Genomic DNA, 15,732 nt, shown 5'->3' with positions numbered 1-15,732 from the left:
AACCCAAATAAAGAAGATTTCTTGTGGTATCTTTGCTTCGCGAGCTTTCAATACCCGACATAAATAAAAAAACAGGTATTGACTCGAATAGGGGAGAAAAGGTCTTCAGGGATTAACTTGATTAAAAAATAGAGATCGACCGATACGTCTTATCGTGTGGCACAGGATTACAACATGCTTTCGAAGAACATGACTGGGCAGTCATTGTACTAATCGTAGTATTTGTTGATAATTACGTCATTATAATAATTTATGTCAACATCAAGAATAATTTGACTGAAATAATGCAATTGTCATTATTGCCAAATATCTAAGAAAACTGAAAGCTAGAAACAAATAGATTACACTTACTTGTTATGAGCAATAAAGACAGGGTCATTCGTAAGTGCTTCCGAAGACACCTGCGCAAAAACTAGAAGACATATAGAAAACAAACATATATTCATGGGTAGAGCATCTCTTCAACTTTTTAACTCGCATTACAGTTGCTCAATACGGGTACCTTTTCTGATGCGGCAAACGACGAATGCAAGAGCACGCACATGCAGTTCATTGAAGTCACTGCTGCCCAGGAACGTGCAATCACAACAGCGCATTCGAACTGTGTTCATTGGGTTCCCTATCAACATTCGTAAATTAATTCGATGCGACAATGCAGAGCAAATGATTTGTCTGCATGTTCTTACACGTCTGTCCCCTAATGGTGAGATCTACTACTCCTCCATGGCATATATGACGAATAGAAACTTGGAATGATGCTCTGTCCACTGAATGTGTCATTTTTCTCTATGTATTGTAGTTTTCGCGCAGTCGCCTTCTCAAACCCTGGAGGTACTTATGACTAACCCTGTACAAGAACTATCCACGATGTCTGTCTTATTTATGGTGTCGAAACTATCTTACAACAAGCACATGTTAGTCTTTGGTAGGAAACAACACTAATGCTGTACACTTCGTTTTTATAAAGTGTTGTTTCTTAAACAAATATTAGATGATAAAATGCCACATTAATTTAGTCTTACTACAACTAACTTCATCTCGCTTATAAACATAACATACCATATCAGCTGAAGGGAATCAACAATACAATCTCACGATGTAGTGATTTGCGGAATTATATACAGAAAAAATGTATTATTAACACATTACATGAACTGTTTTTCCTTTATTTTAAAAAGTGCATTAAATTTGAGAGAATTTGCTTTCTTCTATTATTTCTCTCTCTCCTTCTTTCTCCCTCTGTCTATCTCTGTCTCTCTCGTTCGCTCTATCTCTCTCTGGCCTAAGAAGTACTGAATTTGTTTACCAACATGCAACAAAAACCTCTGAACATTACTGGTGGGTAGTGAGCTCTTGCCGGGTGCTGAGAACGTAACACAATGGACATCATGCACATATTTTCCGTGTGAATGAATTCCGGCCCTATAAATAGCTGCATAAGAAGAATTACAAGTTCTAAAAACTACTGTATTTCAAAAGCTAACTCTGCAAATATAATCGAAAAATTAGGACCATTGTAGTGCTCAGAACGTAACTGATTGCTGTAGTGGTTTTCGAATTTCTAGTGTGCAAAATTGATAAAGCATTTCTGTCACATGCCCACTGTTAGCGCATGGATACCTAGAAAATAAAAACTAGCGTTTGTATACCGAAGCAGTCCAAGAACTAATTAAAGTAAAGGAGACCTGTAACACATGCAATCACGGCAACAACCACCACTGATTAATAATGTCGCATGTTGCACAGTTGTTGGGTAACTGAGAGACGAACGCTTAGTATTAAAGTGCTGCTCCTCACGTAGTGTGACACCTGTACTATACTTCCCCACTCTGCCACATGCAGTCGAGTCGTGTATAAACATGTATCGAGTGCCTGTTGAAAATCTTCCTTAAGACATACTTTGTACCACACCCTGCTTTAACTCTGTCTTTACTCACAGTAACAGTGCAGACAGATAGAAATAGATATTTTGCAAGCGCTTCTGTATTTATCACGGCGGGAGCGACGTCGGGGCGTTGGGTGGTGCTTGCCAGGGCCGAACATTGCCTCCTGTCGGGGCGGTGTCGCCTTTACAATGACACAAGCCAGCCAACCGTCCCTGCGACTCTCTTGCCACGCTTACCTCACCTTACCTCTATAGTTACTCATCTTTACATGTACTTTTCGTCACCACTTGTTTTGGGCTGTTTATATTGTGTGTTTCTGTCTCTTGCAGTATCTTAGGAATGTACCTGTTTGGTGGTAAGTTTTGCATGCTCTCAGACGGATCCAGAAGATGTACTTGTCACGAAATCATCACGAGGCACCCGAACTGTGTCTGTGATAGGAAACACTTTAACAATATTCTCTGGGCAACAGTCACAGTTTTCCAGGTAAGCCTCAAATTTCTCTATACAATTGTAATTTTGTGTTTATTTGTGTGCTTTCAAATTCACTGTAGTTGGACTAACACATAAATTTTAATTTCTTTACTGCACGATTAATATGCAAGTTATTTTCAACTCATTATTAATATAAAGATACAAATTGTCTATTGTTTACATGTGTAGTGTTTCTATTCTATTTTTTGCTAGATATATAATTTACTGAGAATAGCTGTTGTGAATTAATTTGTACTGGTTCCTTACATTTAAGTCTGACTATCGAATCACTTATTAATTTGTTAGAAAATTTTGACAAATAGTAGATATAATGATTATCGTAGTGTTATGACCGTTATCTCCAGGACTAAAACAGTTCTTTCAACGATAACTGCTTTTTCCGACAATATGTTTACCTTATCTTTAAAAAAATAATTATGATTTAATGTATTGTACGTGAGATGTCAAACGGTAATTTCTTTGAAATTAACCATGGAATCAAAATACGGTGAGGTTAACTGTAGTAGATTCTCTCACGATATATTATTGCGCCTCTTGTGTCATTGTGCCATATAGCCTAGGAAACAAATGGGTAAAGAGCCAAGTACATTGTTATATCAGAACAGACTAAATAAATGTCGTGTGACTAGGGCCTCCCGTCGGGTAGACCGTTCGCCGGGTGCAAGTCTTTCGATTGGACGCCACTTCGGAGACCTGCCCGTCGATGGGGATGACATGATGATGATTAGAACAACACAACACCCAGTCCCTGAGCGGATAAAATCTCCTACCCAGCTGGGAATCGAACCCGGGCCCTTAGGATTGACATTCTGTCGCACTGACCACTCAGCTACCGGGGGCGCACAAAACAGACTTCTTATATGGTATTAATCGTTCTACACTCTGACACAATACTTATTCAGAGTCTTCTGTATTGTCTTACTGCTGAGGTTCTCACAAATATTTTTATACTAGGAATGCATACCACGGTTTAAAATTACCTGTAAGGTAACTCTGAAGTTCACATTATGCAAACAGAAACCCTCCTGCGGCAACGAGTCCTCTGGAATGCATGCTCTTATGGCAACGTTTACGATCTGGGAGTCAGTGGCTATGGGCAGTTCGTCGCTCAGAGCTCCGCAGGAAACGCCTTAAAAATATGAGGAAACTCTATAAACTTCATCGGCCAATTTCGAATTGATGAAGTTATGAAGCGCGTATTGTTCTTGCTTCTGTAAACTTTGGAAAGCTCTTTTCTTTGCCCATAACAGGTCTCCCGTTTCCAGCAAGCTTATTTATCTTCCTTAACTTGGAAGGCAAGCACAGGTCGAAGCCAAAGCGCGGGAGATTTTAATTCTGCGGTCTCCATTCCGCAGCTTTCCGGTGTCCCCGCTGCTTCATATTTATCAAAGTTCTAGCTATTGAGCAATGCTTCACAGCGGGCGCTACTGAGACTATCAGTAACATGATATAGCATATTACTCCACGACAATATCGTCTCTTTAAATTATTATACACTTGATCAATTTTTACTTGATCTTTATTGTACACGTCCCCGATTACAAGTAGAAATTAAGGAGATTTCTATCGGTTGCAAGGAAAGTGATGGAACAGTAACACCTTCCTCAGATTCTTGTCAACTAGCATTCCTTTTGTTAATGGAATACCGCAAGCTCTACAACTGCATGGCCTACCCATTTTAGACAGCAAATCAATTATATCCAAGTTTTTTGCGAATATTTACTCCGCGTTATTCAGTAAATGCACCCTCACTGTAACACTTTGTTTGTGATTAACGTCCAACCAAGCGAACCGTTAAACGGTCACAAATACTATCGTAGTTCTTCATTTCCCTAGGTGAATGACTGAGTGTTCATCTGATATCAGCAGTTGTTGTGAGAGGATGCAACCTCATATCTCTGCGTTAACTGTGCAGAAAAATTGCACTTATGTTGACAAAATGAATTTTAATGTAATAATTCTTCCAAAATATGGTCCAAATGACAACGTATTGTTGTCTCTCATATCAATTAAGACGGGCACTGTGGCCTTGCTTGTCGTACATTCAAATGCCATAGCTTCTCGAAATCACTTCTTTTAAAAATTGATATCATTCACAGTCATTACTTTCAAGGACAGAGACCGACCTTGATAATAAAACTTTCCTAGCCGAAAGCGTCAGTTTCCTTGGAAGAGGAAAATACATTCATCAGATTTTTTACAGCATCAGCTTCAAAAAACCCGCAGTCGCTTGCATTTATCAGAGCGATCCTTGCAAATTGTCCCATTTTCATTTTCCCCGAAAGACAATGGAGAGCTTGGAGTCTATAATTCCCAAGTCCCTCTTCGTGTGGACATGACTGCTACACCCAATACTGTGAAGAATCCATGAGACGTATACCAATGTTTGTGGTCCTCTTCAGTTATTCCTCTCTCCTGCTTCTTCAGTCGCAAGATTAACTATTTCCGGGGGCGGCACACATCCCACTAGCCTGCTCGTTATTCTGGAAAGAACGTCAGGTAGAATAGTTCCACACATCTTCCAGCTAAGCCTGCGTATTTCGTACATTACCTGCCCTGTAAAAATTTCTTCTAATTTGTCTTCCCCGCATCTGGTGTTTAGCAGATCTTGCTTTCGTTCATTCTTAAATCGAATGCTGTCCAAAACTATCTGTCCATAAAATTGAAAATTTCTTCTTCTTTTTCTTTACTTTCCTCAATTGCAAATTTTATCAATGAAGTCTTTTCCTTTGGACTTTTATTTCTCGTGCGAGCTTTATTTTTCACAATTCATTGATTCTCGAACATGCAAATTAAATATCATTTTTAATTATACAGCTCTTCGCAGTCCACGTTAATCTGTTCAATCGTCACAGAATAAGGTTTAATCTGTTCAATTGTCACAATATAAGGATACTCCAACGAGTCAGAAAAATACTGGGTAAAGTATTTGTACGAAGTTGTGCGTTAACAAGCCGCAAATGCCCTTTCTTTCCCTTAGCAGAAGGTGGCAGAAACAGTCCGAAAACCTTGTAAGAGTGTTACAGGGTAGGCTGTGCTGCGAACTAACTGTAAAGAAAAAGTCAGTATGTTGTCCGTTTCCGAGTTCATTAGCACTGAAGTTAGCCAATCTGGCGGTTGCGCGCACAAATTCAAGCGGCCCGCCAGCGACAGTGTCGCCAAACGTGTTTTTCGTTTGGTTTCCTAAATCCGAACAAGAGAGCGATACAACAGTTGCACATGAGATGGTAGTAAGCGTCGAACCTGGGCGAAAGGTTGAGCGATCTCGTGCTCTATCATCTGCGCTTTGAGAACAACCGACACTAATTGTTTCTGGCGGACCACTGAATTTGCGCGCGTTTCGGCCTGATCAGCTAACCTCAATGCTAATTAACTCTGAAACGATGAAACGTATAGAATTCTTCCATAAAATTTATTTCTCAGCACAATCTACTCTGCAACATCCTTACAAGCTTTTCGGAATGTTTATGACCACCCTGTATAACTTCCAATATTTGTTCATCTTAAACTTTCAAGTGAAAATCATTTCCACTGCCTATTTAGAGTTCTATTAGTGGAGTCGAGAAATAAAAAGTACATCACTGACACTGCAGTTAACCTAAATCCGAAATTTTGAATGGTTTTAGACTTCGTATTGAAATTGTAGTTGGTAATGTATGGAAAAGATTTCATTCTTAGCTTTTATCTCCATCCAGTTTTCCATCATATACCTGTGAGCAACAACGGTATTAAAATAATCGACATCAAATTAATTCCTATCATGTTTAAGGCTGCAATAGCACAAATAAAGTTTTAAGTACCACCTCGAAAAAATAAAGTTACGCAGTCAAGTCTTTGTGTGCTGGCCCATAGGGTGATTCCGCAATGATATTACAAACTTTCATGGGTGATGGAGAAGGGTAAATGTATCAGTTTGAGGTAAGGGACCCTGGTCCGGAAAAAGTCGAATCGAAAGCTATAAGCGATGGTTATAAGCGAAAATCCTTCTGATGCCTCTGACAGTGGAGGTGGTTGTAGGGACCAAACGAGAAAAAATTGTCAAGCAAACATGAACGCTAAAGTACATACCTAAAGAGTTATGAGCACTTGTTCATCTTTGCTAGTGTGTAACACTTCTGTTCTACAGAACAAGTCCTCAGAGCTCTTACGGTAGCCATTTTAAAGCCCGTGTTTACTAGACATTTTTTCCTTGTTTTGGTTCATCTTACATTCTCCTAAAATGTGAAAAATAAAGAGACTGCAATTGAAAAGGACTACGGTCAGAGGTATCAGAACAATTTTCGCTTATAACCATCGACTTCCTCGTTTCCCGACCAGGGGTCCCTTAACTCAAATTGATACATTTTCCCTTCTCCATAATTCGTGGAAGTTTGTAATATCATCATGATATCACTCTCTGTATTGGAATCCCGCATCATAATACCTTAGCATACCGTTAGATGAACCAAAGCAAAATGGCGGAGACAATTGATAAATTGGGGTATCATGTGGCAATCCATTTTCAGCAACAGCGGAAAAGTTTGAGGCGTGTCACGCCAATCCAGGTAACTTCTTTAACGTTCAGAATTCGCCTGACACAGCTGCAACATTTCTGCGGCTACTGTAAACGAATTGCCACTTGATACACCGATTTATCAATGGGCTCCACATTTTGGTTTGGCTCGTCTGGAGGCATCATACGGTACTGTGGCGTGGTGATTTCAGTATGTACTGGGATTTGAGACATTTGCATGTCAAAAAAAAAAAAAAAAAGGTAATTATCTAATTTTATTTTTCCGAGGTTATAATTAAAACTTCATGACTACGCCGTGTACACTTCCAAGAATTAAGAAAGAAATTAAACTGCCACACTAAAACAGTCAGTCGATGTTTCTGTAGTAGATCCGATAAATTCTTTATTGATAAGAAATGTAGGTACAAGCGGAAAGTAAGTGTGCGTTTGGTGCGTGTCATACAGATCCTGACGCAGGAAGATTGGAACGTGGTGTTGTTCAACGGCATGGAGAAGACGACGCACTGGGCAGCCCTGTACTTCGTGGCTCTTATGACGTTCGGCAACTACGTGCTCTTCAACCTGCTGGTCGCCATCCTCGTCGAGGGCTTCTCCGCAGAGGTACGTATCTGCCCGTCGCACAATAGTCAGGCGTCTCATACTCAACATTAAGTCCTCTACCGTTAATTAAAAAACAGAGGTCCACACAATGTGACCGCTATCGTATAAACGTAGGAAGATAAAAGAAGAGAAACTAGAGGGGTGTGGAGAGAAGCATATAAAATGATGTTGATTTAAGCACGATAGGTAGATTAAGTCGACTTGTACAATGGATGGTTTCAGCTGAAAGACTGATTTGTATAACCGATGTCACGTTTCACATTCCCAATTGAAGTGAAGATGCGTCCCGTTAAGGACGTCTCTACCCTGTCAAATAATCGCTCACCGTTTAACTGTTCAAAATAGCTCACCAATATATATATATATATATATATATATATATATATATATATATATATATATATATATATATATACTATTTCGGCGGTATTACCATTATCAAGTCCAACTGCGAATATTACAGTTTGTAAGTTTCATTTACTTTGTATATTGATTTAACCTTTCATCGGTCTCGTAAACTGACTGACAAAACGGACGGGAGAGCGGTTTGCTGACCACATTCTCCTCTATATCCGCATCCAGTGACGCCTGTGGGCTGAGGATGACAAGGCGGCCGGTCGGTACCGTTGGGCCTTCATAGCCTGTTCGCGAGAGTTCATTTTTAGTTAACTGTTCATGTATACTTACGTCTAGCTGGGCGAGACATACATATTGCGTCACTGATGAATCCTTTTGTCAATTGTCGCTGTTTTTATGTTGGTAAAACAATGTCACGTGGTAATCTGACAGCTAGTTGACAGTTCTCAGTGATTCTGTATATTTACAGAGTAGTTATAGCTAGTCAGCGGTATTGTTTGAGTTACAGATAACATTCAAAGATTACACAAACAATTATGTTAGGTCTTAAGATCTGGAAACGTCATTTGCTTTTTACCTTTATCCTAGCAAATCGGATGACTTACCCCATTTATTGATCTTTTTTAGTAAGAAAGCTTGTTACTTTCTTGGTATCGATGATGATGACAAAGGAGTCATGAAGTGCTGTTTACGTCTCATGTGTTCATACTTTCAATCTCTTCTGAAAAATAAGAATCTAACGAACTAAAAAACGCTGCATTTAATCTCCGCTTCAGAATGGATTTCCTCTTATTTCAATTATTTGCACAATTTAGACACGTACTTATTTTGTTCTTTTTTGCCTGTATATGAATTCAGTAAGTGGAAAATAGACCTGAATCAGTTCGTTCCTGTGTCAAGTGTCCCTGGCTGTTTTCTCTTTACCACCAGTTTCGCGTCTATCAACTTGGTCCTTTCCTTCCCTCGTCCCAACACAATCAAGTTTTCATACCTTCAACATTTAAGCATCTAAAATATACAACGTTGTTCTGTAGCTAGGACCTAATTTCTTCCAGACTTCAGTTCAGAGAAAAGTAATTCACAAACAGAAATACCGTTCTCATACGATGTTTTAAAGTGTGTTAATGATAGGGAGAACGCAGCTATTAACAGGCACTGTTCTCTCAGTGTACTAAATGCACTGTCGAACAGGATAAACAAATGCTACGCTATGGGAAATTAATGGCTAATATAATCCCCATGGTCTGCAATAAACCACAGATCGGATGATCACAGCATTATAGATTATGTTCGTTGTATGCTACACTAGTTAAAAGAAAATTATGGTAATTGTATCTGTTATTCAGTGCCTTGACAGACCTACTGTCCGTCCGCTTCCTATCCAATTAATTCCATCAGTTTAAGGATTTCGTCGTCTGAAAGACCTTCTCGCTTAACATTATTGATCTAAAGACATTATATATCGTCGGAGAATGCTCTGAGTATCTTCGATGCAAATGTTCTACCATACGCATTCACACCTTCGTCGAGTGCGTGCAAAGTCATAATGCCTCGATTACATTCGATATAGGTGGGGTCAAGTGCTTCTTTATAGGCTTCGTACTATCCATATAGTCCTGCCTAACTCTATACATATTCTATCCTTGCTGACGTAGCTAGGCTTAATTATCTCCTTCGTTGTTTCGCATGTTTCGGTGGTCAACTGACTGCTCGAACTGTTTCCAAAAGCGTGTCCCTGTTTCCATGCCTACTGAAAATGGCTTCAGTTTTATTCAGGGGAGTTTTATTGTAGTTAATAGACAACTGATAAGACAATCGCTGCGCGTGTCGTTAATGGTAGCACGTGACAAAAAAAATGTTCAAATGTGTGTGAAATCTTATGAGACTTAACTGCTAAAGTCATCAGTCCCTAAGCTTACACACTACTTAACCTAAATTATCCTAAGGACAAACACACACACCCATGCCCGAGGGAGGACTCGAACCTCCGCCGGGACCAGCCGCACACTCCATGACTGAGCACGTGACACAGTACCTGACTGTTTCGTCCTCATTTTCTGCGAAATTCTTGAGAGAACACGTTTGATGGTTTCTATATATCTGCCTCGTGATGACTGAGTGTTGGGTGATGTCCTTAGGTTAGTTAGGTTTAAGTAGTTCTAAGTTCTAGGGGACTGATGACCATAGCTGTTAAGTCCCATAGTGCTCAGAGCCATTTGAACCATTTGTTTCTATATATTCGTTGCATTTATTTTTACGTCAACAGCGTATTCTGTATCGTCAACAAAGTTATGAATCTCGTCGTCAGTCGCTTTCAGCTCATCGTTTCTCCTGTAATCTGACCGTTCTATATTCTACGTTCTCCAGTGGCTCCGAATCGGTAAACTCCTGCACCTCCGACAAAGCGCGTATTGTTTGTTGTTTTGCATGTCCGTCGACTTCTTAATTGATACTTGCGTGCGTTATAGTACCAGTTTTCTACATCTGACACCTTTACAGAAATTCCATTCCTATATAAATTGTGTTCTGTCTACAACGTAGTGCAAACGAGGTGCATACAGTAGAACTGGTGTAAACAGGGAGAAATAGATACTCTTTTATAACGTTTACAAGGGGCTCCGAAAACCGGCTTTCGTAATCCGGTTTCCTAATGCCGTTTCTGACTGGTCATTTAATATTTCAAAAGCGATTTAGGAAGTGCTGAATTTCCTCTTCCATTATCGATTTTCGCGCCAACCGCTTCTTGAATTCTGCTTGGATTGTCAGGTTCATTCATTCAAGCATTTAAAAGTGTCAGTTAATCTGAGTGGAATGACTTTTGTGCGGCAAAGAAGAACGAGTATTAGGCTCAACAGGAATTTAATCAACAGTATTTAATTTATCGTGCTGACTTAATCGGAAAACGGAACACTGAATGGCCAGAGGCCATTTGTGTAAAACATCTACCGATCCAAAAAATGATCTTTCCAAAATTTGACAGGTTTATCAAAATTGACTCAGGAGTCACATGTAAACAGGACAGGCAAAAATGGTTTCTAAATTCGATTTTCGTCCTCCGGAAGTTGTGTCACACGGTAACGCATCGTTTTCTGGGCTCTGAACATAAGAGAAGTTGGCAAGGACTGTGATAGCGCCTCTTTCGGACAATGTACGAACTAGGTTCGAATCAACGCTGATGTGGCGCCTCTTCCGGAATATATGTGAACTAAATGAGATTTGTTGAGATTCTGTTTAGGAAACAAATTCAAACGTCTTTGATTTGCCTTGGTATCTTATCAAGTGATGTTCGACGTACGTTTATTTTCTGAATACGTCGCAATTTCCGAGATGGCGGTTAGTTTGGCACCTAATAGCAGAGCTTAAATTGCTACGAGCAGCAAAAATATTTGCAATCATGACTGTCACAAACTTTCGGAATACATTATGTCTTGATTTCCGAAGTGGTGGTTAGTGCTAAAATTTGACTCCACATTGGTTGTTGTCATGTCCTAAAAAGTAACACTTCATTATGACGCCGAAATTCGCACATTTTTCTTTAAACCCCATTCTAGCGCACCTTATGACAATGTTTATGATTTCAAGTAATAGACATGACTATTGTCTACAGTTTAGTGTCATATACATGTATTTAAAGTTTGTCCTGAAATCACTTTTGAATTTGCTAAAATTATACCTCTTTGAATACAAAAGCGCATACTTACTCTGCAATAATACTGCACGTTTGCGGAATATTACTAACCCAAAAACGACTAAAGGAACCTAAACAGTATCAGAATGTTGGGGATACTCACCTTAGCGATTTCCTGAGACGCAGAACGCGTGACGCGACTATCCATCGCAATTCCCTAGTATTACGATACGGCGTGATGCAACGTGTTCCGCCAGTCTGCGATCTCCACGCTAAATATACTCAGTTGAACTGGAGTTAAGGGTATTCCCGGCTTTCGATACCAGCATCTTTATATGTCGCGTATGCGTTTCGTATTTCATCAAAAATCATACAATCAAAGATACATCAAGATATAACCAAAGATAAAACATTCGCTACTCGATACTTCATAAATCACAATATTCATTACATCAAAGATTCCACACACGTGTGGTTTGATCTAATATTTCTTGACAAACAGAAGCCGGCAGTAAGGTGTAAGTCTCGTTGTGCACATAGCTTGGAGTAACAATGTTTTAGAGATGAAATGAAACGAACAGGTAAGCCTAGTTATAGGTTGAGCAAACAGAAGACTTCAGTTTATGGGTATGATGGCTGGGAGAACGTAATTTGTCTGCTAAAAAAGTGGGATAAAATATTTGTACGGAAGTTTTGTAATGTGTGTAATCAACATCAGATCTGACTAACAGGGGATACCTAGAACATATAAGGAAGGCCAGGCACTGGAAGAAATCGTATTTCTTGCGAAAACCTAAATTTAAAAAATCCAGAAACCGGGGTACAGGTTGGGTACTTCGAATATTTTGGAATACACTGCATACAGATCTCGCAGTTGTCGCGCGGACCAAAGTAGACTAACAACAGTTAGCACATAGAATAAAAGGTAATCAATCTTTCCATGGTCCATCCGTAAATGCAAAGGGACGAAGCCTTAATATACTGTCAAATAAAAATTGTTCATTAGTATACATGCAATAGAAATTCACAATGTAGACAGTCTAAACCTAGAATTTTTTTGATTTTGCCCTACTCTTTAAAGAACACGACGTCAAACGGGCATTTTTGGTTATCCCTCGGTAATATTTGTCAATAAACTGTGATCTTGAGTCGAAGACGATTTTGATGTTGTTATGTACAGTTGATCATCGTTTAGTTACTAGCAGCTTCAGAAACACTTACTATTGGAAAGTATTCAGTAGTCTTTGTTGATAACATACAAAGAGTCAGTCATTTCTGAGGTCTGCTCGTGCAGCATAAGACGTAGTAGACCATTAGCTTTCGATGGCCCGTTACAATAGCCAGCTTGATATTTATGTCATAGTTTTTCCCACTATCGTTCATTTGAACTCGGGTTTGTGCACCTACCTCTGCATCTGGGTATAAGACTGATAACCAGTTTGAAACGAAATAGTAGAAAACGCAATGGCACACAGGTGGCGTACGTGACGCCTCTCTCATAACATTCTACTGTCAGAAGGACATCTGGACACAGAAATTAGCGTCAGATCCAAGGCGACAAAATACTCATCATGTTTGGATCCTGCAGTCGTGCCAGGAAAAAAACTGTTTTGATACTGAAAGGGGCAATATAACATTACAAGGAAGGGCATGAGCAATGATTGTCCTTTTTTATTAACTGGAATTTAACCATGGCCCCTATAGTCATCACTCACCTCGGCACGCATGTGCGGTAGCGCTCGACTCGGAAATAAGCCGATTCGAATCCCGGTGGTGGATGAAATTTTCATTGGCAGTGTTTGGCCAGCAGTAGGACACAGATGTGGTGCTGATTATCAGTCTTTGCGCCAATGTCCTGTTGATCCGTCCGTCAAATGGGGAAAATAAGTTTGACGCCCCGTTGTTGCTACTCACGAGGAGTACACTATGTGCTGGTATGGGACTCCATCCTCTCTCTTCTCCTCACCGTAACAACCTAAATCAACTGTATTGTACAAGCACTTGTCACATGATACGGAAACACACTTGACACTACATACCAGGTCGGACAAATGCAACGGAAAACCATCTCCACTAGGACCTCATGTAGAACGTTGATGTAAGACTGCCGCCTCTGCTTCCGTACGTTCACGGTAGTAACCAGTGTGCTACTACGTACTTCATAATTACAATTGTCAAAGATGGATGGGGCAAAAATCCGGCCGTGGTATATTCAAAGCAATAATCTCAGCATTTTCCTCGGGTCGTTTTGGAACATCACGATAAATCTAGATCTACGTGGTGGACAGTTGCTCTAGTGAGCGAATTTAATTCTTCACCTGATATACTAGGAGTCACGTATGTACTCATTTATTATTTGGGACAAAATACAAAACTGTTCCTGAAATAAACTGGAAATAGATTTAGCTTCCCCCCTTTACAGTCAAAGTTATTTAGCGGTTTCTCTTAGTAAGGCGAATCCCGTATTAGTCACTCTTTCCGTCCTGTTCACAAATTGAGTACTCCATTGCCCCAATTCAGGCTCGCCTCGCCGTTGCCTGCAAAGAACTGTGACTCTATAATGAGCCGAATCACAAATGGCCTCTCTTCTGCTTCCTCTTCTTGAAGTAGAGAGTGAAACAAAAAAGTAATACCTAGAATAAGCTCCCGACGTTTTTTTGCCTTAACGAGGAGCGGAATCAAGGAGCAGTTTGGACATACTTTTAATTTATTTCAGGAACAGTTTCGAGCACTGAGCGAAAAAAAATCAAAACTTTTTGTGTATTCAGAGTGAACGGGTATAATTGCAGATATTTTTATATGTGGTACTTTATTATGTACACCCATCAGTGAGTTGGTCGTTTTTTCTTTGTGTCTAACAATCGTCTCACTAATACCACGGGTAATTTACTGCTTGATGTTTTCCGTACAGTCGTAACTGCATTAGACTGTTTGCAGTCCACGTATCCACACTTTAACACCTGATCTGCTACCCAGGACAAAATAAGCATTTACGGCTTGTTCTTGCCACATATACTTCGAGGTATTAACCAACCTAAAAACATACAACTTGTAATAACTATAATTACTGGCCTGCAAATGACGGAAATACTGATGTGGTGTTGTTGAGTAAACCATCCGCACTCAGCAGTACAAATATTTGCACTTATACCCATTACGCCCTATATTACGTGTGGGTGGATGGGCGGCGAATGGGCGGTCGGTCGGCGTGCGATTTCTCATCTCAATTCAAGACAAAGGTGTATCTAGCAAAACCTAGTCCCAACAATAGGTCTAATAGAGATGCGATTTAGAAACAGAGACTCTGGCTATACTGTATCGGCATGCTGCGTGGTGAAGAACAGGTAGCAGGAGCCGCCCAAATAGTTCATTGCGGTGGGGAACAGGTAGACAAGCTCACCAACGTTTGAGTTGCGTTCGCGTCAAACCCTCCTTATTCTTCAGTTCAAGCATCAGATAGTATTCAGTTTAAACCTCCACAATGCGATATCTTGTGTATTTCTCTCTGTTACTCCGACCTTTATTTATACATTAAGATATAATACGAACGTCATATTGACGTAAACGACCACTTTGTTTTGTCTATGACACAAATAAAGCCAATATAAAATAATAGTTGATACAGTAACATCCTCTGTATCCAATGAGGTACAAAAAAACCTAATAGGTAGGGTACACTAGACTGCACATCATGCTAAGCACAGTAATTCCATTCTTTACGTTTGACGTCCAGCCTTATTTTCGCAGAGACAGTATTTACACATAGGAGCAACGTTCATTTCGGAGAAGATGCTCAAAGCGACTACCTTGCATTTTCAAGTACTTCCCCTCTTGCTGATTCATACTTTTCTGGACTCTGCGCAACACACCTGCATCCACCATTGCCGAGGTGGCATACTCGCGAACTTTTAGGTCGGTACATGCACTGGTGGCCTACTATAAGCTCGTTCCTTGAAGTGTCCCCACAAATAAAAATTATAGTGGATTAAGGTGCGGGGAACATGGAGGCCAGAGCACTGAATCTCCACAACCAATTCATTTCCCTGGAAACGCTTCATTTAAATAGTTACACACATTCATTCCAAAGTGTAGCAGTGCATCATTATACTGAAACCATAGCTGTCACCAAACACCGAGTGAACGTTTTCTAGCGTGTCAGTCAAAGTATTGCAAAAAAACGTACGACAGTCGGCTTGCACGGAAATAGGTAAGGGCCCGAAAGCACTTCTCTCACGATTCCACCCCACAAGTTT

At 40.0% G+C, this 15,732-nt stretch overlaps 1 protein-coding gene across 1 annotated transcript in view; it reads left to right on the top strand.

The window, feature by feature from the left end:
- LOC126456574 (voltage-dependent T-type calcium channel subunit alpha-1G) overlaps positions 1-15,732 on the top strand; it is a 795,987-nt gene that overhangs the window by 510,835 nt on the left and 269,420 nt on the right. The window contains exon 17 of the mRNA XM_050092321.1: positions 7,339-7,494. Within this exon, the coding sequence (XP_049948278.1) occupies positions 7,339-7,494 (156 nt within the window). The remainder of the gene's footprint in view (positions 1-7,338; positions 7,495-15,732) is intronic.

This window comes from Schistocerca serialis, chromosome 2 (genome assembly GCF_023864345.2).
Source record: "Schistocerca serialis cubense isolate TAMUIC-IGC-003099 chromosome 2, iqSchSeri2.2, whole genome shotgun sequence".
In the NCBI taxonomy this organism is placed as follows: Eukaryota; Metazoa; Arthropoda; class Insecta; order Orthoptera; family Acrididae; genus Schistocerca; species Schistocerca serialis.
This window is presented reverse-complemented; position numbering and strand designations above follow the sequence as displayed.